This window comes from Ammodytes marinus, assembly GCF_949987685.1.
Source record: "Ammodytes marinus genome assembly, chromosome: 20".
NCBI lineage: Eukaryota > Metazoa > Chordata > Actinopteri > Uranoscopiformes > Ammodytidae > Ammodytes > Ammodytes marinus.
In genome coordinates this window covers 7,020,347-7,041,419 of record NC_137224.1, presented here as the reverse complement: position 1 = coordinate 7,041,419, position 21,073 = coordinate 7,020,347, and the positions used below count along the sequence as shown (strand labels likewise).

The following is a 21,073-nucleotide window of genomic DNA, read 5'->3' as shown; positions in this document are numbered from 1 at the left end:
AATGAGGCCCTAGCCTTAGACAGCTCGTCCAGAGCAACATGCTAAATGCCACAGCCCCTGGCAGAGCCCGCCTGGAAGCGGCCTGTCCTGGGTTTGGCCCGTAGCAAAGCAATCAACCTTTTGAATCAAGCTGTAGATTGCCCATAACGGTTTTAATTTACTCAGGTGCTGATATTCTCCCTCCTCAGCTTCTACACAGTAAATGAAGTCCATAAATTCCAGTACTCCAGGCCAGTGAGGAAGGGAGAGAACGACCCCGCCAACGAGTTTGCGGTAATTTCTGTCTTTTTTTTATAAATTTTTTAGCTTGTCTATCTTATTCTTGTAAAAGGGTTTTATGTATGTATGTTAACATTAGCGGACATGAGCATAATTTATGCTCTTTTTAAAATGAAAATTTGATTGAGCTAGTTTTAAATTAATAAAATGTACATGAATGATAGCTGGTACTAAATTAAATAATGGAGTATTTGAGCTTCTATGCAACGACCCTGTTTGCTCGAAGCATTAGATTAAGACAGTAGATTTAAGAGATGAGTACAAGGTTAAAACTATCCTCCTACATTCATTTGTCAAAGTTTACTAAATCGTCACTGTATTTAGATAATGTATGGTTGGCGTGATAATGGTCCTGTGTATTTATAAGCGATGCTTTAGTTTTTGAAAAATTATACCTAGAATTATGTGAATAATGAAACATAACAAGTTTTTTGGTTGACTTTCACATCCTCACAGATGCACACACAGTCATTATATTATGTATATTGTATAAAAGATTTTGCTAGGAACAAGTGACTCTGCTCCACTAACATGGAAAAACATTGCACATTTACTTAGTAGGGTAAATAACAAGAGGCCAAATAATGATTCACCAAGCCTGATCAAATAGTTCCTCTGATGCTGAGATGATGCAAAAAAAGGAGTAAAACTGCAAAGGACTTTTCATTTTTCTCTCTTTTCTGTCGCTGCTTTGTATTATATAATAGGTTGCTGCTGGAATGTTTGTTTTACGCTCCAAACATATTTTGCTAGCAGCGTATCAATTGCATAGCCAAATTCTCATTTACATAGGCAGACATTTTTTACCAAGGATTTTATATTTTTCTTCATTTCTTCTCTTGTCTCTCCATACTGACAATTGAGTGATCCCTATTGCTAGACATATTGATCTGACAAACCTATTAAACATGTAACACACATATTTGTAATTTGCCAGAGTAGTCTGGTTGTCTCTTTATTTGAATTGCTTAAAAGGTGAACATATTTTTCTTCCATCACACTAATTAAGAAGGTTTATGTATTTTGCGTCTTTTGTAATTTTGTCAACAGAACATGTGGATTGAGAGGACCACATACTCGACGGCATACAAGCTCCCTGGCATCCTGCGCTGGTTTGAAGTCAAGTCAGTCTCCACAGTGAGTACAAGGGGCCTGCGTGCCAGACGGACCTCCTAATCAGATGAGAATCTGTAGCCCAGCCTTGCTCAAGAGGCGATCGATATGATTTGTCCACTTAAGCCGTATAGACAGCCGCGTGGTCGCAGGCGTGCCTATCCCCAGACTCCCGAAGGGGCACGTTCGCTCTCTGCCAGAGGGCCCCCACATTGATTCACCAAGCAGCACTCCTTGAAGCTTGTTTCCACTGAAAATAGCTACACAGCACAAATACAAGCTCTCTCGCTGTATGTTGATCCTAGATAATAGAATTACCTGGCTGCCTGTATTGAAAACCAGTTCATGAGACTGACTGCAACAACTGACTTTACTGTTTACTGTAGCACTTGGAATGGTTCACATTTCCCCCACCATCCCACTGAAACTGCATTGCATTATTTTAGCTGCTCCAGTTTCCCCCATTTTGGTGCTGAGGTGTTTTATGTTGGAAGAGTAGGGAGTGTGGAGAAACAAGCACACTAGTAGTTGGAGCAGGTCACAGTGTTACTTAAAGCCAAGACACCCGCCTCATCCTTTTTAATGTGCCATTAGTTTGTCCCAAAACAAATGCACTACTTAGCGTAATTAGCCCCACTAAGTGTCCCGCAATCAATTACTCTTTATGTGTTGCTTTGATTTGGTCCTTCATGTCTGGGCTGGGGGAAAGGGGCACTTCTACTCCTCTTTGCAGAGATTATGTTTAACAAGAGAGGGGGGGGGGATTACTATAGTCTGTTCACTCTGCATTCCTATAGCTGTCAAATAGCACCGCATTACAACCACACAGCAGGCAGCTTGTGCATTTTAGCTGACCACAATGGTCCTTCTGTTCGCTAAATCCTTAGCACAATCATTTTTACTACAGATATTTTATCCCTTCGACCTCCCCCTACACTCCCAAATCCATGTAGTGAAGTGTTATTGTCATTTGCCACACTCAGAGCAGAGGCCTTTTCTTTCAGGCTGGGTTTGGAACATACTGTAAGGAGCAGCTTGACCTCCATATGAGCCAGGCCCCTGAAGTCAGAATCTCTATCTAAAGCTTAATGACTGAACTGAGAGTGACCAACCACAAGCCGTCCATCTGACTATCCTTTTTTTTTCATCAAATTTCCATACGACATACAAGCACAGATAGGAGATTTCTGAGTGGTGGGTGGGGTCTTAATCTGACATTTACTCAACAACCCACTCATCTTTCTTCTAAAATTCTTCCGAGCCAAGCTGGGGATGATGTGTTAGTTTGTATGTCCAAAGTAATGAGATTTTCCCCTTATATGGAATTCAAACGCTGTTTGAGATGGAATTTGCTTTCACACAGTAGGGGAATTAATGACGACACTTCCAAGTATTTTATTCGTCTTTCCTCAGAATTGCCAATCATATTTTGTTGACATGGGAATTGAAATTTTTCCCTTACTACACCAGCGCAACAATCCATCTTCATTTGACAGTTGCAGGTTCATGTATTGGGGGGGGGCAGTGAAAAAATGATTCATCGCATCTATTTCCTACATGATTTATGTGTGTAGTTAAGGGTTTCCTAAGCCTGTCTTCTAATAATCCATCCAGTAGCCGGTGAACACAAAATGTTTAGCACAGGATTACAGAGACAGTAGTGGTGTGTGTGTTGTGTGTGTGTGTGTATAAACAGGTGAGTGAGTTCTGAGAACGTTTGACGACACCTTCAATTTAACTGTGTTTGCGCAGGAGGAGATCAGTCCACTGGAGATCGCCATGGAAACGATGCAGCTGACCAATGAGAAGATCAGCAGCATGGTACAGAGGCATCTCAACGATCCCAACCTTCCCATCAACCCCCTCTCCATGCTGCTCAATGGGATTGTGGACCCAGCCGTCATGGGAGGCTTTACCAACTATGAGAAGGTACTCAACCTGGAACAAAAAGAAAAAGTTCTGGATTTTTTTGCTTATCCTATATAAACTTCAAAGCTGTACATCTTTTTGCTTTACTTTGCTTTTATAGAAGCCTCTTGGGAATAGTTGACATTTTGGGAAATACTTTTTTTTTTACTCTCGAGTAAGATGATTAATACCATGCTTGTGTCAGTCCACTGAATAATAAGCTAGAGCCAGGAGACAGTAACAGGATTCCATTGAGGTGTGTGGTAAATTGAAGGTCACTTAGTCCTCTGCCCCTTTGTATTCAAAGTATTTGTGCAATGACATCATTCCCTCCTTTTCCTTTTCCTTTGTAATTTTTATTTTTGGTAAATTTCATCGCAAAGAAAAGGGACTGGTTGACACACGCATTGTACTGCACTGTAAAGAGTTAAATCTACTGAAAATAGCCTGTGTGCGTACAGTGCTCAAGTTGTAAGGACTGACAAATTACACCTGAGGTGGAAGGCTAGTCCACTTCTTTCTACTTGAAAAGTTTACAAACTTTTTTCTGTAAGCAGTGTCACAGCTATTTGTCAGTCAGATGTATTTTGTTTCTTTTTATTTGTGGTTGTCCTAGTGCCCTTTCTTGCAACCCCATACTGGCCGAAAATACCAACCACTGTAACCGTCAATTCACCACAGGTGCTAATAGGCATATCTGTTTACCGTTTGGACAGAGCCAATCTAGCTGCTTTTTCTTTATGCTAAGCTAAGCTATCCAGATGCCGCTGTAGCTTCTTATCTAGCATACCGACATGAGAGCCGTATCAATCGTCTCATCTAACTCTTTAAAAAAAATAAAAAAGTGTTACCCTAATCACTATCTTTTAACACGAGAAGTGGCACGTTTTATATTCCTAAAAAATAAGCTTATACTGTACATTGTTTAAGGTATCAATCTGCTTGCACATAGTATGGCTTACAAAGTGATAATACACTTCATTTTCTAATATGTCAAACTAATTGAAATGGACAATTTTTTTCTCCAGAGTTTGATTTCATGCTGTGAAATCAAATTATAATCTCATGCATATTTCAAGGCCTTGAAGCTTTTAATGCAATCAGCCTTAATTGAATCACTTTTGAATACTCACTCACAACATCACTAAGGTCATCATAACTATGTTTTTGTTTGAAGAGTTTGACTCAATCTTCTTTTTATCCCTTTTTAATTTTTTTCATCACATTTCTAGTTTTCTCCCTGTTGTGTGAGCTGCACACTCTCAACACACGTACAAAAAAAATGCTGTTTCCCAGCATATATACTGTATATCACGAGTAGGAATAGATTCATATTGGTCTTGTAAAACGGTGCCTGTGTGAGTCAGAGGTGTGAAATGAATCCTTTGCCCTCTGGTCGCTCCTTCATCTCGGTGAGAGTGAAGGTGATGAAGGGGCGATGGATGTCTTGACTACATTTTCCTCTTTCCCCCTTGAATCATCAATATTTTTTTCCCCTCTGTTTTTTTTTCTTTTTTTAAACATCAAAAACCTCCCTACATTTTCAATTGTTTCCTTTCATCTCCCCCTGAACCTAACTCCTCCTCCTCCTCCTTTCCCAGGCCTTCTTCAATGATAAGTACATGCAGGAACACCCAGAGGACCAGGAGAAGATAGAGAAACTGAAGGACTTTATCGCCTGGCAGGTGAGACTGAATTTCAGAACAGTCATCTGTGTCTTATGTGGAGTGCACATGATGATCATGGTAAAGCCTCATACTGCAGTTCGTACGGCATCAGTCCATTTCGCCAAAAGGTTTGAGTAAAACTGTTGTGATCTGCTTATCACGAATTTAATGCTGGTTTACTTTAGAAGACATTATTCATCGTATTACATGGTATTTATCAGATTATAGCAGAGGGAAGGCAGAGCCTACAGACAGCCAAACACAACTGAGATGGTAATGGTAGGAGCATGAGAGGCATGACAATTTCAAGTCATGCCACTTTGCTTTTTCCACATAATTGAGCTTTCTTAATAGATTTGATGATTTTCCTTTGGGCTATTCACTGAGCCTTTTTGTTGTATGTAAGTGTTACCATGCATGACATTATCAGAATTGAGGAGTTTTATTATGTGAGTCGGCACCAGAAATGCGGGATCTGGGTACCACTCTAGAAGGGTCCCTGTTGTCACCAGGCAGTGCGTTTTGACACCTGAAAAGTCCTTCATATTCACAGTGGAGAGTTGTATTGGCTGAAGGATACTTGTGTGTTCGGTTCTGTATGTTATGGGCCTTTTTATCTGTAATGTTGTCACTTAATTAAAGAGCTGCAGCTGCAAAAAAAAAGGTAACAGCTGAAAATATGATATAGTTTAGAAGAACACGTGATTTCACTGCCACGAGTGTCTGATGACATCAACCGAAGTGAGCAAGGGGGAAAAGTGTGTTAAAGACTTCAGTAGAGAGATAATAGCGGAGGGAGAGTGCTGAACCAAACATTCTGAAGTTAAGGAGGATGCTCCAATGCGTGAATAGTGAAGAGACGGCTAGAGATCATCATTGGCGGTTTTGCAAGCTCGGCAAACCCACACTGCGCCTGAAGGAAGTGCACACACAGCAGACAGCAAGATATGGACACACACACACAAACACACACACACACACACACACACACACACACACACACTAGTTGGAAAATATACCCCACATGTGCTTTATTTTAAACTTAGCCTACTATGAAACTCGAAAGATCTTTAGCTCATCCGTGACTCACTCACTTCTAAACGCTGGGGCTATCTTTGCTGTCTAAAGGGAATAACAACCACTACTTCCTCCCTTTGGGATTACACTGTATGTTTTATTTTTTCCTCTGCTTCTTTAAAGACTCTCTCTTAACTCTGTAGCTCAGAGCTGAGGGTCACTTTAATCCTCAGGAAGTCACTCTTTCCTGCCTCAGGAATTGAGAACAAATTCAAAGAAGATCTTCCCTGCTTCGCTTTGCTAGTTGAGAGGAAAAAGGAACTTAATTGAACTTGCAGTAGTTGTTCCTTCTCTCTGTTGTCGTAAAATAGGTCAATGTGTGCGCTGCATCGCCAGTGGAGCTCCCCTGAATCCCCAAAAAGTTTGTCTCTTTTGTGTTTGTGCAACCTTTTGTCTTTATAAGGCACAATTATTCAGGTTTTATTATAATCACTGTTTTTCTAATTTTGTGAACATGGGGAAATGTAGAACTGACTGAAGTAGAAGTCGCCAAAGCATTTGAGGGTAACCTAATTATAAATGATTCACTACTACTTCATTACTCCTGGAAAGAAGTGAATATCTTATGCAACATTTTCACTGAGCAGTTCGGTACAGCGCGGTTTGGTAAGGAACGGTAACCCTAGATCTGGGTAGAATTTCCACTATAGATGGTACCCTTAAGGCCAGGACACACCGGCCCGATAATCGCCGTCGGAGAGTCTGGAAGGTGCGGGGAGGGTAGCACAAACAGCTAACAACAGCTAGCCATTGTTTTAATGTGTTTGTTTGTTTCGTTCAGCAAGTACTCACATGCATCAACCATTGTTGACTGCTCGACACCATGCTCGACACTCTGCTAAAAATGGTGCTCTTTATGGTCCATAAGTATTTCTATCTATGTTTATGGCCTAGAGAGTTGTCCCATCATTTCCGGCTTCCGTATTTTTTTGGGCCACAATACAGATTAGCGCCGCCTTCTGTTATGGAGACATTACGTCCCGTGCAAGTGCAGAGCGTACGGAAAATCAGTAGTCGGCTCGGTGTGTTCTTGGCACTTTTTTGGCCGCAACAGGCAGACTGGCGCTGCCTGAAACGGCAGACTCCATTTTCGGGTAGTCGGACCGGTGTGTCCTGGCTTTTACTTGGAAGGCAGGGTATATGCCGGACAGCGATAGTCTGGCACTGGCCCTTATAAACAGTCTGTGCTCTGGCCACAGCAGCTACAAAACTATTGTGATATCATAGCAGCGGGACACAACGTAGCCTGCCAAAACATTCAATGACGAGGAAGCATTTGTCATATTAAAAAAAGACCTGCACGCCTTCATTTTTCTCTCACTCTTGCCGAGGAAATATCCACTTTTTTGGGACCCTTTGGAACTGCTTGGTAGGCCAAAATAGGCACAACACTGTTCCTTCATGTTGGTATCCTTGCCAACTTTTGAAAGTAGAAGCGCAAATAAATGTGTGTCATGCTGTACCAAGCCACACAGCTCAGTGGAAAAAAAGAGGCTAAAAATACGTCCAGTCTGACATTATTAAAATGTAAAGGTAGATTTTACTTGGAACACCTTTCACTTACTTTTGTATCCATCTCGAAGCAAACACACTGAACAATGACGTCTGTAAGACTAACCTCTGTTTCCAAGCCTCCAGTTTCTTCTAGATGTGAAAGAGCCAACAGTTATAGAATTACAGCTGGTCTAAAAAGAGTGTTAAAAAAATCACACAGTTCCATATTAAAATCATCCCCCACAGTACTTATTTAGCAGGGGTTCTGATGTACGCTCCACTCATACCACCAAGAGATACAACCAGTTGCTTTATCTTGGCAGCTCTGTTTGCATGAGGTGAAGGACGTTTTTTAAGTGTTTTGAAGTCACGGTGGTGTGTATCTTCGGTTAGCTGCGAAAAGACACCATTGAAGTTGTTTGGTGTGATCATCGCAGCGGCGTGTCACCGAGAAAAGCACAAATATGTTTTGCCAAACGTACACACACACGCGCGTGGGGAGCTGCTAAACACTTGTCTAAGGCAGAGTTGTTGATTTGAAACGCTCTCAGCTGTCTCTTTGCCAGAGCCAGCATGCTTGTTTATCTCGCCGTCTTGAATCTGTCTAAATGAGACAGATGAAGGGGAGGCTGCTCCAATGAGCAAACTAAACACTTCTAAATGAGCCAGGGTGCACTGTAATTCTAAAAAAAATTTAAATAAAAAAAACGTTGTACTCGTCCAGTAATTGGAGAGGAAATGAGCAACTGGAAATTAGTTGTTGTTTTTTAAAGCTCCCTAGCAAATACAAAGCAGGTGTTTTTGGTGTTATAATTAGCAAACGCCCTAGAAAGGTGCCTATTTAGCATCCCAAACCTCTCTCTTTAATGTTGTTAAGGGAAACCGAGTGAAAAAATCTATTTGAATCACACACACGTAAGGGGATTTCATTTTCACATGGGCATCAACTGCATATTCACATGAATATGAACAGAATCCCTCGGTGACAATAACGTTTATCTTTATGTTGTCTTTAAAGCTATTGTGTGTAACTTCTGTTGCCCCCATGAGTAATTTTGAGTAATTACAATGCTGTCGGCGCATCTTCATGGGGTAAGCCTTTGGTGATTTTTCTGACGTCCTGTGCCAGTGTCCTGGCGGCGACACCAGTTTGTAAACGCTACCATACTGGGAAACAGTGAGTTTTGTGGAGCTGATAGATTTAATCAACTTTGTGTCAATTTGTTTGGCGATGGCTTAAATGAAACTGAGATTCATTTATATGAAAAAGTTACGCACTGAAGCTTTAAATGAAGGTCTTTGCTTGTGCTCTTGTTCCCTTGATCTCATATATCATAGATGAATTTACTTATTAGCCGACTCACCATCGACTGTGTACATCTTTTTTGACCTTCATGAAAGGTCTTAAAGCTCCCATATTGTGCAAATGCACTTTTCCGAAAAAGTAAACAAAGTTTTCAGACGTGCTGCGTGATGATGTGTTCAGGATGGCTCAGTAAAACGACTCTTAGGTTATCATGATGCGTAATAGTGTAACGTAAAGGAATGGGAAATTGAGTTTTTGGCGAGAAACATGAGTAATACAGTTGTATTAGTGCTCTCATCATTTTAAAATATATATTTAAACTACTGATGCCAATATTTATTAGAAATTTAATTTAATTTAAAATACAATTATTTATTTCCTAAATATTTTCCTTATCACTAAAACATGATAAAGTGACAGTAGACAATACATTAACCAACAAGTGCGAACATTTATATATTTTTTTCATAGATATTATACACTTGATTTTTTAAAACCAAAAATTATATTTTCTTCAAAATATATAATAATAATAATAATAGAAAAGTATCGATAGTGGTATCGATAAAGACCCGGATCGATAAGGCGTATCGATAAAGGTATCGATATCAATAAATATTAACGATCCCCATCCCTAGGCGGGGGGAGCTCAAAGATTGTATATTTACGAGGGGAGCTGCAGCTCCTTTTCAAAAATAGGCCATCGTGAGATTAGCTGAACATCAGCATAGTACAATAAATTATCTGAAAGTTTTTTTTTCAGCAAACAATTAAAGAAAAACGTATTAGGGACCACTAAGACCATATAATATGGTGTATAATGGAACCGAAAAGTGTATAATATGGGAGCTTTAATATGTCAGCGTAGCCTTAATACCAGGCGTGTCAAAGGCAACGTGGCTGTACCAGCACCCTAGGGTGTGCCTCAGAAGTCTGTGCGTTAGGAGGGGATAGAGTGACAGGATTCAGCTGGGAACACTGGGCTGATATTAAACACCAAAGCCATTGTTCTTCAATACTTTCTCTTCAGCTGATGATACTGGCATTCGCCCTTTTTCTAAATGGGGTTGTGGCTTCATTTGTAATCGCAGCATGCCGGTAAAGTGCAGCTCCAAAGGTAAATGTTTCAGTTAAAAAGTTGGAAATATGATGTTGCTTGTAAGCAAACATAAACCCTGCATTTATGAATTCTGGGAGTGGAGCCTTCAAAGCCTCCGGCCTCAATTTCTCAGCTAGCGTTTCAGCATTGCACACGGAATGTCTATCTGGCACTCCAACTTTGCCCTTTCCTTCTATCAAACGAAAATGTCTATGCTATAAACTAATACAGTCTGTATAATGTGTCCTATTTGTTTGCACTGTCATCCTTAAGCCACCACTTGTTTATTTTTTTCTTTACAAAAGCAGCTACAGGTCTCCAGTGTCTCAATTATCTGACTCAAAATCAGCCTCACGTGTACGAAAGCTTTGTCGATCCAGTATGGTATGGTTATTGCTACAAAAATTATTCTTAAGGTTTGGAATAAGGAGATAGCCCCCTGCTTTGATATGTGGCTCATGGAGTTCTCTGGCACTCTATACTGTATATGGAGAAAATCCATTATGAGATCTCAGGAAAAGTAGAAAAATTCAAACAGATATGGCAGCCTTTCCTCGACCATATGGAAGCGCTGAACTGACCTTCGTGACACCATTTTGGCTTTTTATATTTTGCCTAACATTTGTCCTTAATTAAAATAAAAATTAAGTAGAGTACACAATCGTAGTTGTTTATTTTGTTTTGTCTTTTGTTTGTGTCTTCATATTTTCTGTTTTGTGTTTGTGTTCTGTGCCTCACATGAGGAAATATCTGCGACTGATATCCCAAAATCATAAACTGGCTGTCTCTGTTAGACTGCTGGAGAGGGAAAAAAAATGTTTTAAAAAATGATACATAATACATGTGTGTATATGTTAGAAACTTTGAGTGTCAATGTCTTCCACAATGAGCTTATCTCTTTGCAGCCACCAAGCAGAATTCTGTTGCCATGCTGCCACTCAGTCGCACTCAATCATCCTACGGTCTATAAAAAGATGTGGGTATCCTGGGAGACGTGAATCTTGCCTTAGCTTTTGCTCGCACGGTTTTTTCTTTCTCTCTTTCTCTTACTCCTCTTTCCTTTTCTCTCTCTCAATAACAAAAAAAAAGCTTATTGGCATGACTGTTTTGTCAAAGCATTACAGATATTACAAATGAGAACAATTGAGAACAAACAGAACAACCCCCACCCCCTTCATATTTTAGGATTTAAAAACATATCTACACAATCAAGGATAATAAAACAATATTATACATAAAAAAGTTCACTTGAATTATTACAGGTAACGGATGTATGATACAATTAAATAATGGTAATACGAATGCTAACAAATAAATAATAAAAGTGAGATAATTTGATTAATCTAAAGAAAAGCTACAGACTATATGAAAACTAATAATCATAATTAAAAAATAAAATAAACAGTGAGGCCTAGTGTAGGTCTCTCTCTCTCTCTCTCTCTCTCTCTCTCTCAGCCTCCTGCCTCCTGCCTCCTCCAAGAGTTCTCAGTAGTTATGATGAAGGCGCTCAATATCAGTGGGGAAATCCTCACAGGGGGTCTGTAGCATTCTCTCATTCATCTTCCTGTGCCAGAGCTTTGAGCACAGCAGCACGGCAACTAACATCCAGTGAGTGAAATGTCCAGGGTTTTTAGACACTGTATGATACATGATCAGTATCTCTTTTACATGCGGCTCGCTGTGTGTTTATCCTACCGTACCATGCTGTTTAATACATTAGTACAGGGTATTACACGTGGCGGGGAACCTGTGGGGTGTGTGATTTTTCAATCGCTAACCTTGTAGATGGGGTTTCAGCATTAGCGTTTTATCTCTCCCTGTTAATGAGACCCTCCCCTCCCCCCCAATGTGTTGAAACTTGTGTAAATAAAACATTCAACCGTATGAGATTATTACAAAAGGTTGCATCAGCAAAACTGAATAGGTTGTTGTGTGTGCCAGATGAGTGAAGTCAATGCTTTGCTGCAGCCTGCTGCGAGGGGGCAGTTTGCCCTCAGCGGACAGGGAGAAAGGCTCTAGGGAATGCAAAGTTAGCACACACACACACACACACATACACACTTACACATATTAACCCTTCCCTTCACCTGCCCATCTAGATTCTTCACAAACGTCTTTGTACTCTGAGCAGACCCTTTGTTCCATTTGCTCAGCGCTAAGGTGAATTTGTTGGCCTTAAAAGCTACTGAAATTCAAATGAGACTCTGGATGCACTCTGCCCTTGAGTGTTGCCTTGTTTTTCCCAATGTGCAAATGCAACCTCTCTGACTGGGGCCGATACATATAAACGTTTGAATTAAATCTCCCTTTAATGTAGTGTTTTGTTTTGTTTTGTTTTTACCTATTCATAAGCATAAAAGCATAAGCTGCTTTCCTCTCACCTTCAACAGCATTTCTCACTTAGAGCAGTGAGACAGTCGGGAAATATTTTTTTTAACCATGGAAAAGAAAATGTCTCCTTACACAGTAACATATTTGCTGTTTTTCGGTGATATATTTTGCAATCCTTCACTTCTTTACCACAGCCAAAGATGGCATGCAGCATTGACGTACCAGTTTCTGAGAGAAAAAAATTAACCTGTGAATTTATAAAAAATAACTGAAATGCTGCAACCCCCAGGGACAACGCTGTCTATGGCAATGGGAGTTTCCTCATTACTAGTTTTCAGCTGTTTCAGTCTCTTGCTCTCTCTGCCTCTCCCTCCTTCTACCTGAGAGGCCTCTGTTATGTGTTTAGATTCTTGCTATTCACTCGCTGCCTGTCGCGTTAGAGGCAGCATTGCGCTGCAAAGGGTGCATTGCGTCTTTATTTGCCATTCAGTACATGCCTGCCCTGTATATGTAGTCGTGTCTATGCTTCTTCTGTTTAATAAACCTGTGTGTTATGAAGCTGCTGATGTTGGTGGTTGGAGGCAGCAGGGAAAGGGACGTGTCATGGCAACAGCTTCCAACACAGCCTTCCACCTGGATGGATGTCTGTGCACACAGACACGCTGCTTGTGCCCAGTACCAACAGCCAAGAGGCCAAAGATCACATGCTTTTAGATTGGAAGCATGGTGTGGGACAGAATATATAAAAAACAGTCATTCAAATCTGGATTCTTTCTCTTTCTCGCACCCCACCAGATCCCACACCTCGCCGAAGGTGTTCGCATACACGGAGAGAAGGTGACAGAGGCACTGAGGCCTTTCCACGACCGACTAGAGGCCTGCTTCAAGCAACTGAGGGAGAAAGTTGAGAAACAGTACGGGACAAAGACCCTGGTAAGAGTTTTTTTTTCTGTTACAGTAATTTTTAGTTTGTGTAGTAAGTATTAGAGAGCCACTCATGAAACCTGCAACCATTTCTTTTGGTGTGTTATATCACATATCCATATGTTATTGGCGTAATTCATTATTTAGGAATATTTTTGTGTTTGGTCAGGGATGCCTTTTTTTAAAATGTATTCCACACATTATGTCTTTTACTTCCGAAGAAAATCCATAACATGATAAAACACAAAGTTACAGGAAATTCAATTTAGAATCATACCAAGTCAATAAAAAAAATCATCAAAGTTTGTTCTGACATTTCCAAGAGCTTATGTGTGCTACGATGAGCGCCGTTCACAATAAAGCCAAGTGACATACAGTAGGTTTCTATAGCAACTAAGGTTGCAAAATTCCGGGAATTTTCAAAGTTGGAAACTTTCCATGGGAATTAACGGGAATTTATGGGAATTATTGGGAATTCACGGCATGCAAGTACACTTGGCAAATTGCACATAGCACACATTTTACTGCAGGGGTACTGAGGCCACGCCCCCTACATGAACTGTGCATTCTGCCATCATGGGGTGGTGGGTTACTTAATTTATTGAATGGGTGGGGTCAGAAAGATGTATTATATTTGACACAACATTCATATTTTTGTTGTTCAGTGAAATTATTGATTATTCATTAAATAATCAAAACTTGATAAAGTTCTACTTACAAATAAATCTGTTCAAATGTAATGTTTTTGTTATTGTATTAGTTTGCATGGATGTCTGCCTATGACAAAACATAGTGTTTATATGTTTAGATTTATGCTTGGATATGAAAAAAATATTTTAGCTGACTGCAATTTAGTTAATTACTATAATTCCCAATTTTGAATATTCCCAAAATTCCCGAGCGAAAGTTTCCGGAAATTTACCGGAAACTTTCCACCCCTTTGCAACCCTAATAACAACACACAAACAGTGCACACACGGATCAGATCCTTTATGTGAATATACTTTCCCATTTGAGGAAACACTGCAAAACTGTTTCTAAACTTTGTCTGAACCAAGATATGAAGTTGAGAAATATTGGGGAATAAAAGGAACAAGATAATTAAAACAGCAATTAGGAGCATTTAATGACATTTCTTACTGCAAATCGCAAGGCCAAAGTCATAATTAACAAACGTTTTACTGTTTTATATTAAGATACTCATTTGAAGTCTCCTTTTCCCTCTAGGGCAGTGGTGTCAAACATACAGAGATGATTTAGTCTGGCCCGTGACTTGTAGAGCACACATTTCTGAGCATTTAAAAAAAAAATAAGTCTCTAGCCCATTCCTGTGAGGAGTGGGCTCACTCCAGCCGCTAGGGGGCAGCCAAAATTTTAAAAGCACATTTTAGCAATGTGGGAAATGGTAAATGGCAGCTATTATGTTCCCTCCAGTGCTTTATGGCAAAGTAAAAACCAAAAAAAATAAATAATTTCTTTTTTTAGTGCTGAACAATTAAGGTACTAGCAAGCGCGGTGTGTCTGTGGCTCTGCGCGCAAAACGAGCAGGAGCATGCTAGTGTAGGCCTACAAGATTTATTTCCTAATTTTCAATGCTGCTTTATTTTTATGTTTTAAATTAGGAAAAACGTATTCCAAAACAAACAATAACCCCTGTATGTAAAAAGAAATCAAAACAGTAGAAGTTGCACTTTTATTTAATTGTGTTTTGTACTGTCTGCATGTTAGCACAAAATGTGTCCCTGTACATAGCAAACAAAATTGCACAACTGTAAGGTCAGTGTCTGTTGTATTTTTGTATTCAAATAACAGTTGTTTATTTCATTAGTGCGTATTGGCATCTTTGAGCAAAATACCCCCAACAATTTGGCTGTGCCGCACCTCCTATTCCCTTGGCCAGCAGCAACCTTTTCTAAGACATTTCCTGGGGGGTACAGAGATCCCTTGTGATCCCTGATAATGTAGGTTACAAATGTAGGCTGAGTGATCAAGCATATTACTGAAAAACAAAGCTAAAGATTTGGAGTTGACATATGTACGTTATTTTGCCATCATTTTACTGGTCCGGCCCTCTTGAGATCAGAGTATGTGGGTATGTGGCCCTCGAACCAAAATGAGTTTGACACCCCTGCTCTACGGCAAGTCCTCCAGATGCACTTAAAACGTGCATATCAGACACTTGCTTTTACTTTTAGCTGAAGTCAGCTCATATGTGTAGAGTGAAGCTGCCGGAGGACTGCCTCCCATCTCTGGTCCTCCCTTCACAGATTTAATTGTTGCTTGGCCAAGCTTTTCCCCTCATTCCTGAATGCGGTAAGGGGTCCATCTTTCCATTTAAAATGGAGGGGGTGTGGTGACCTTCCAAAGGAGAGAAAAGCCATCACTTTCCAGGGTGTGATAACAGGGTTAGGCTATCAGATGTACGGGGGGCCCCTTTCTTCCATTGAAAATACTCTTTTAATGCAGAAGAGTTCGTTGTTAAGAGACACTGTTGCCAGATTCTTCTGCCAGCAAGTTCTTTTCACAGAAGTACAAAAGTGAATACCATTATAAAAAAATTATTCGTTTTACCAACTGTCTTTTGAGCAATCAAGTGGGTGCTATATACAGTTCAAAGGCTTGGAATAATATTGAAGGCAATGACCTTCATGCTTCCCCAGCTTGCTCCCTGCTCTACGTCAGAGTGAGATCTAGTTGACCACCACAAACAGCTATAGATAATAACTAGGACATTTTGAAAACATCATATATAAAATATCAACATCTTTATAGCAGCCTGAATTTAAGTACTATTTGTTAGCTACCTAACTGGAAGGCCATACTGTATATAAAGTTCATTTGAAAAGTAAGTTCTGAAAGCCTGCCCCAAGGACGATAGAGTAGTTGGGTGAGGAAAAGATAGATGTTTTATAACCGTTCACAAAAGAAAAATACCCTTGTAGTATTAAAATCTCTAGTCTCTCTCCAGTCTCGTTAGAATAACTGTTCTTTAAAGTGATTAAGTTTTGGGTACTTTTTGTTTTAATGGCAGGCATCATTTATCATGTCGAAGTGCGTTCTTCTTTGCCAAGATTTTTTTAACTGGGCAAAGATGGGTACACATGGCAAACCCAAATGTCAAAAACCCCAAATACTCATAAGCAACGTCACAGTTTCTCTGTAGAGATTCTAGAAGTACATAGCTTAAAAGTGAATGTGTACTGTTTTGTGTGATACTTTTGCACAATAGCCTATTCTGATGCAAATGTGCCTTGATCAAAAAGGTACAAGTGCACATATAGCTGTATAGCAGTCAGTGAGTTTGTCAAGCTGAATTCCTCTGTGTGTTTTTCTCTGTCTCCCCTATGTCAGCCGACAGCAGAGGAGCGGCGGGGCCCTCGTCCTCACTCCATGGTGCGCTCTTTCACCATGCCCTCCTCCCAGAGGCCGCTGTCAGTGGCTTCAGTCACGTCCATCTCCTCTGACAACTCCCCCTCCAGGCCTGGCTCAGATGGGTAACAATTGGTTTACTATTTTCTTCAGGGAATGGAAATAGCAGACATCCCCGGCTGGCTTTCTGTCAGCCCCCATTTTGAGCGCTTTAAAATTGCTTTTGAAAACCACCGTCTCTTGTAATATTCCCTCGTCGTTATTTCAATGAAATGGGTCTCATCGCCGGTCTTAACATAGATTTCATTTCCATTTTTAAACTAGGACGTTTTTTATGGGGTAGTGCTTATTCAAGTTTTGAAAAATAAACTTTGTATTTTTGTTGATTCCATGACGACTGAATCTATCATAAACAAAATAGATTATTGTTCAATATCTATATATCTTTAAAGCTATAGATCTTTAGTGAACATGTATGCCATTAACTATTTCAACTAATAGCATTTAACTGGGCTTCAGCTTAAAGAAATAAAAACACATAATTGTTTTATAGTTTTTTCTTGTATTTACTTTTGATGGAAAAGTACCCCAGCATCCTCTCCGGCATGAGTCAGTGTATTCAACTCTATTGAAGGCTGTATTAAAATTGCACATTCAGCGAAACCACCAGACTTTTTATCCTGCATCCCTAGCCAGTCAACTATTTATAAAGCTACTTCAGATAAACAAGAGACAACAAAGGAGTTAAACAGCGTTCGATTAGACCGGTTCTCTCTGGATCTTTTTTTTTTAGTTTCGCCCTGGAGCCGCTGCTGCCAAAGAAGCTGCACTGCAAGTCTCAGGACAAGCTGGACCGGGACGAGCCGGACAGCGCGCGCAAAGACAAGAAGAAGGAGAAGAGGAACAGCAAGCACCAGGAGATCTTTGACAAGGAGATGAAGACCACGGAGATCCTCCTGCAGCCCGCCGAAGCTGTCATACTATCAGAGACGGTAACTGGAAGAAAAAAAAAGTCACCTGTGTTCAAGGGATTAGGTCACCTTTCCTGTTTTTACTCTTTACTCTCTTCTCTCCTCCACACTATAGTTAATCTGCACTTATCTGTTACTCTCCCGAACCATTCTGTGTACTCCCGCCATTCTTTTTCTTTTCCCAGTAACACTTTATATTAATAAGTGTGAGTCAATAGGTTATAAGGCCCTTAGATGCTTATTAACATTAGTAGATGTTGATAATAATTTTGAGATAGTACGACATTTATACGCACTTATTAGAAACGTGTTTACAATTTACATTGCTTAATAACACAAACAAGTCTCATGGGTTTCTTATCATTAATAATAAATAAAAGGATTACAAACCCATTAATTGAGTCTTACTAACTTACGTTTTATTGCATTTTTCTTTTATTGAAAATGTTTTTATTTCGAACAAGTAAACAAAAGAAAAATAAGCAATAAAATAAAATGATGAAACAAGTGGACAGTTACAATCAAGTAATATTTACACACAAAGAAAACCACAAGTGAAAATAAACTGTCAAACGCTTGCTTTACCTGTTCAAAAAGGGTTGAGAAGAAGATAAACTTATTATGCAATTGTTTGACCTTTTACTCGGCTGTTTTGTTATTAGCTGTATTATTCATTTATTAGCAGTTAACGATGCAAGCTTTTCCTCAAGCACATAGGACATATATTAATGTGAGTCACAGAGCAGTGTAAGGATTCTTCTGAATTCAGTGTTTAGTAGTGTTGTCCTGAAGTCAAATGTGGTCTTTTTGGTCCCCTTAGGAGGGAGAAGAGCTAAATAATAGGTATATCGTTCATTCTGTCCAATACATTGATATTATAGCTTGCAATTATAACTGTTTCTCTATCAGGGTCTTAACCCTCTTCACTTGGCCTCTGTTAACCTCTTCTCTCTTATCTCTCTCCTTCTTCCTCTCTACATCACACAGCTCACATTTCTACCCACCACCCCCTCCTCTATGCACTCTACATACCTTTATCTTCCCCCTCTCTCTGTACTGTTCTTGTTCCCCTCTTTACCACCATTGCTACAGACAAGCATCACTAGTTTTCTGCATGACCAGTGGGAATCCCCCCTTCACTAGCAGTATTGAGATAAGGGCAGGAATGGGATCCAAGAGAAGCCCCCCACCCCCCAGCCCCCCTGGCAGTGGTGGAGCCGTCTGGCCCGTGATAGGAGCCTCCTGCCTCAGGGGTCAAGGCTAAAGCACCCAGGGGCCTCTAGTGGCTACCAAGCAGATGTAGGATATACTAGTGTTAGTTGAAGTTTTATTCTGAAACACATTTTCTTTTCTGCGTTCAATACAAAGCAAAATTACATTCCTGAGTGAAGAGTGTTTGTATTGTATTGCTTCTGGGCTGCATGTTTGGCCAATTACAAAGTTGTTTGCTAATGTAGGCTTCAGTGTATGGAATAGTCCCGAGGACATATCTTTTTCATATTCAATTGCAGCCCATAATAGAGCTGGGAGAGCGCAGCCTTGCATTGCAAACAATAATTTGTAACAGCGAACGAGATATCGCATCCCAACAAGCACATTCATCCAAATGGTTTTCTCCTTCAGGAAAACAAATAGCCGACTTAATATGTGCTCACACACACACACCGCTCCCAGAAGGAGATGTGAAACAAATTCTCTTCTCCTTTTTAAATGATCTTTTATTGATCTTCTGTTATATTTCATCATAGACTCCACTCATTCGCCCCACAGTAACATTGCCTCTCAGTTGTGTTTCATTGACTTGTTGTGTAATTTAGATGGTTTGATTGTCAGCACCCGGCAATGACTCAGTCCCCGATCTGTGTCTTACTTCTTTTTTTATTGTCTGTATCATTCAGATCAGCCCCCTGCGGCCGCAGAGACCCAGGAGTCAAGTTCTCAACCAGATTGGTGGAGACCGTCGCCTCTCTGTCTCCCCTGGACCCCCTGCTAATTCCTCCAACTCATCCTGCCCTTCACCAGGACCCCCACCCATCACCGCCCGGAGCAAACTCTCCTTTAGCCTGCTCACTGGTTCCAGTAAGAGCAATTACATATTTTATTTATTTTTATTTTATTTAATTTTCATTTTTTACAATATCTTTATTGAATTGTCCTTATACAAACTCAGACATGGCAATGTACTGTGATACGTAAACACAAACCCTCCCTTTCAAATGACTCTCTTTAGAGATCCCCCTTGTATTAAGATCCAAAATTGTATGATATTTTCAAGCATACAGTTCAATGGTACCTCTAGCTAAATACAGATATACACAGAAAAAAAGGAAAAAGTATAGGAATAAAATTGTTTAACAAAATTGAAAAGCAAGGACAGAGGAAGAAACATAAAAGAAAAAACCTGTCTATGTCCCTTTTTAAAAATCTAGGTATGAGCAAACTAACTTCACTCTCCCGACCTTCCAGCACACACTCAGTTAAAAAAGGTTGTATCATCTTTGCACTGGAGCTTCTGCAGTCTCAGTAGTCCCTCTGACGTGGGTTTACCTCTTGCACCACTGTTGCAACATGCCGCAGTACAAGTTACTGTGTTCAGTTTGATCTAAAACCTTGCACCCCTTGTCATATTAGCCAGCCGCGCTTCTTTCAAAATGGCCATGCAAATCATATTCTGTCAGCACGGCACACTTTACCTCCAAATTTATGTCTTTGTCACTGGGTTGGCTGCTGACACCGGGATCACACATAATGGGCTCAATGTGTCAAATCTCTTATGCAGGACATTTATGAGCAAAGAGAACAGAGTCCATTGGTTTTGCCACAAAATTAAACTTCTTTGCCTTGTTAGACACACAATACTTTTAGTTGACATACATTGCTTCTGCTGCTAGAGGCGTTATATCACGAAAACATTTTACCCGGTGACACACGCTGAGATGCTGTTTAATACTTGACTGAATCACTTTCATCCCAGCCCCTCCAGTCAAAGGATTCTTGTATAACAATCCGCAGCTTGTAGCAGCTAAAAACAAGAACTCCAATCGATTATGGCACATCTATAAAGTCTGGGGGGACTTGCGAGAGACATATATTTAGTAAAAAGGAATCAATGCAACAGAGGCAGTGGTATCCTGACTTTTAGTTGATTGTATTGGGCAAGCTCCAAAAACAGTGTGTGCAACACTTCCCCTAAATGCAAAGTTAATAGCACAGCAACATCTTTAGTTGGCTCCCTCCTGCCTGCTAAATACAATTCTTTCAAATGACCAAAATCAACATTTAAAGTTTAACTTTGTGGAGCCACAGATGACATAATACAACTGAGTATTATTCCCAATGTCTACTGTGCTGATGCTGATGTGTAAAATCAGTGTGTGCAGGAATTGTGCTCCATTATATTACATTTTCACACTTTTTTTCTTGTTTCTTTATAACGTTCAGTCACACCATGTGATCCATTTTGGGTCCCAAACGTTCTTACTGTTTAAGAAATCTCCATGTGTTTTGAGGATGATGAATGTTGAGCTGATGAGCG

The 21,073-nt window shown here is 40.1% G+C and overlaps 1 protein-coding gene across 1 annotated transcript in view; it reads left to right on the top strand.

Annotated features, from left to right (window-relative positions):
* The window catches only part of dock1 (dedicator of cytokinesis 1), a 172,877-nt gene that overhangs the window by 149,215 nt on the left and 2,589 nt on the right, over positions 1-21,073 (top strand). The window contains exons 43-50 of the mRNA XM_080049354.1: positions 189-273; positions 1,330-1,416; positions 3,145-3,321; positions 4,902-4,985; positions 13,070-13,207; positions 16,550-16,692; positions 17,361-17,559; positions 19,437-19,617. Coding sequence (XP_079905480.1) covers positions 189-273; positions 1,330-1,416; positions 3,145-3,321; positions 4,902-4,985; positions 13,070-13,207; positions 16,550-16,692; positions 17,361-17,559; positions 19,437-19,617 — 1,094 coding nt within the window. The remainder of the gene's footprint in view (positions 1-188; positions 274-1,329; positions 1,417-3,144; positions 3,322-4,901; positions 4,986-13,069; positions 13,208-16,549; positions 16,693-17,360; positions 17,560-19,436; positions 19,618-21,073) is intronic.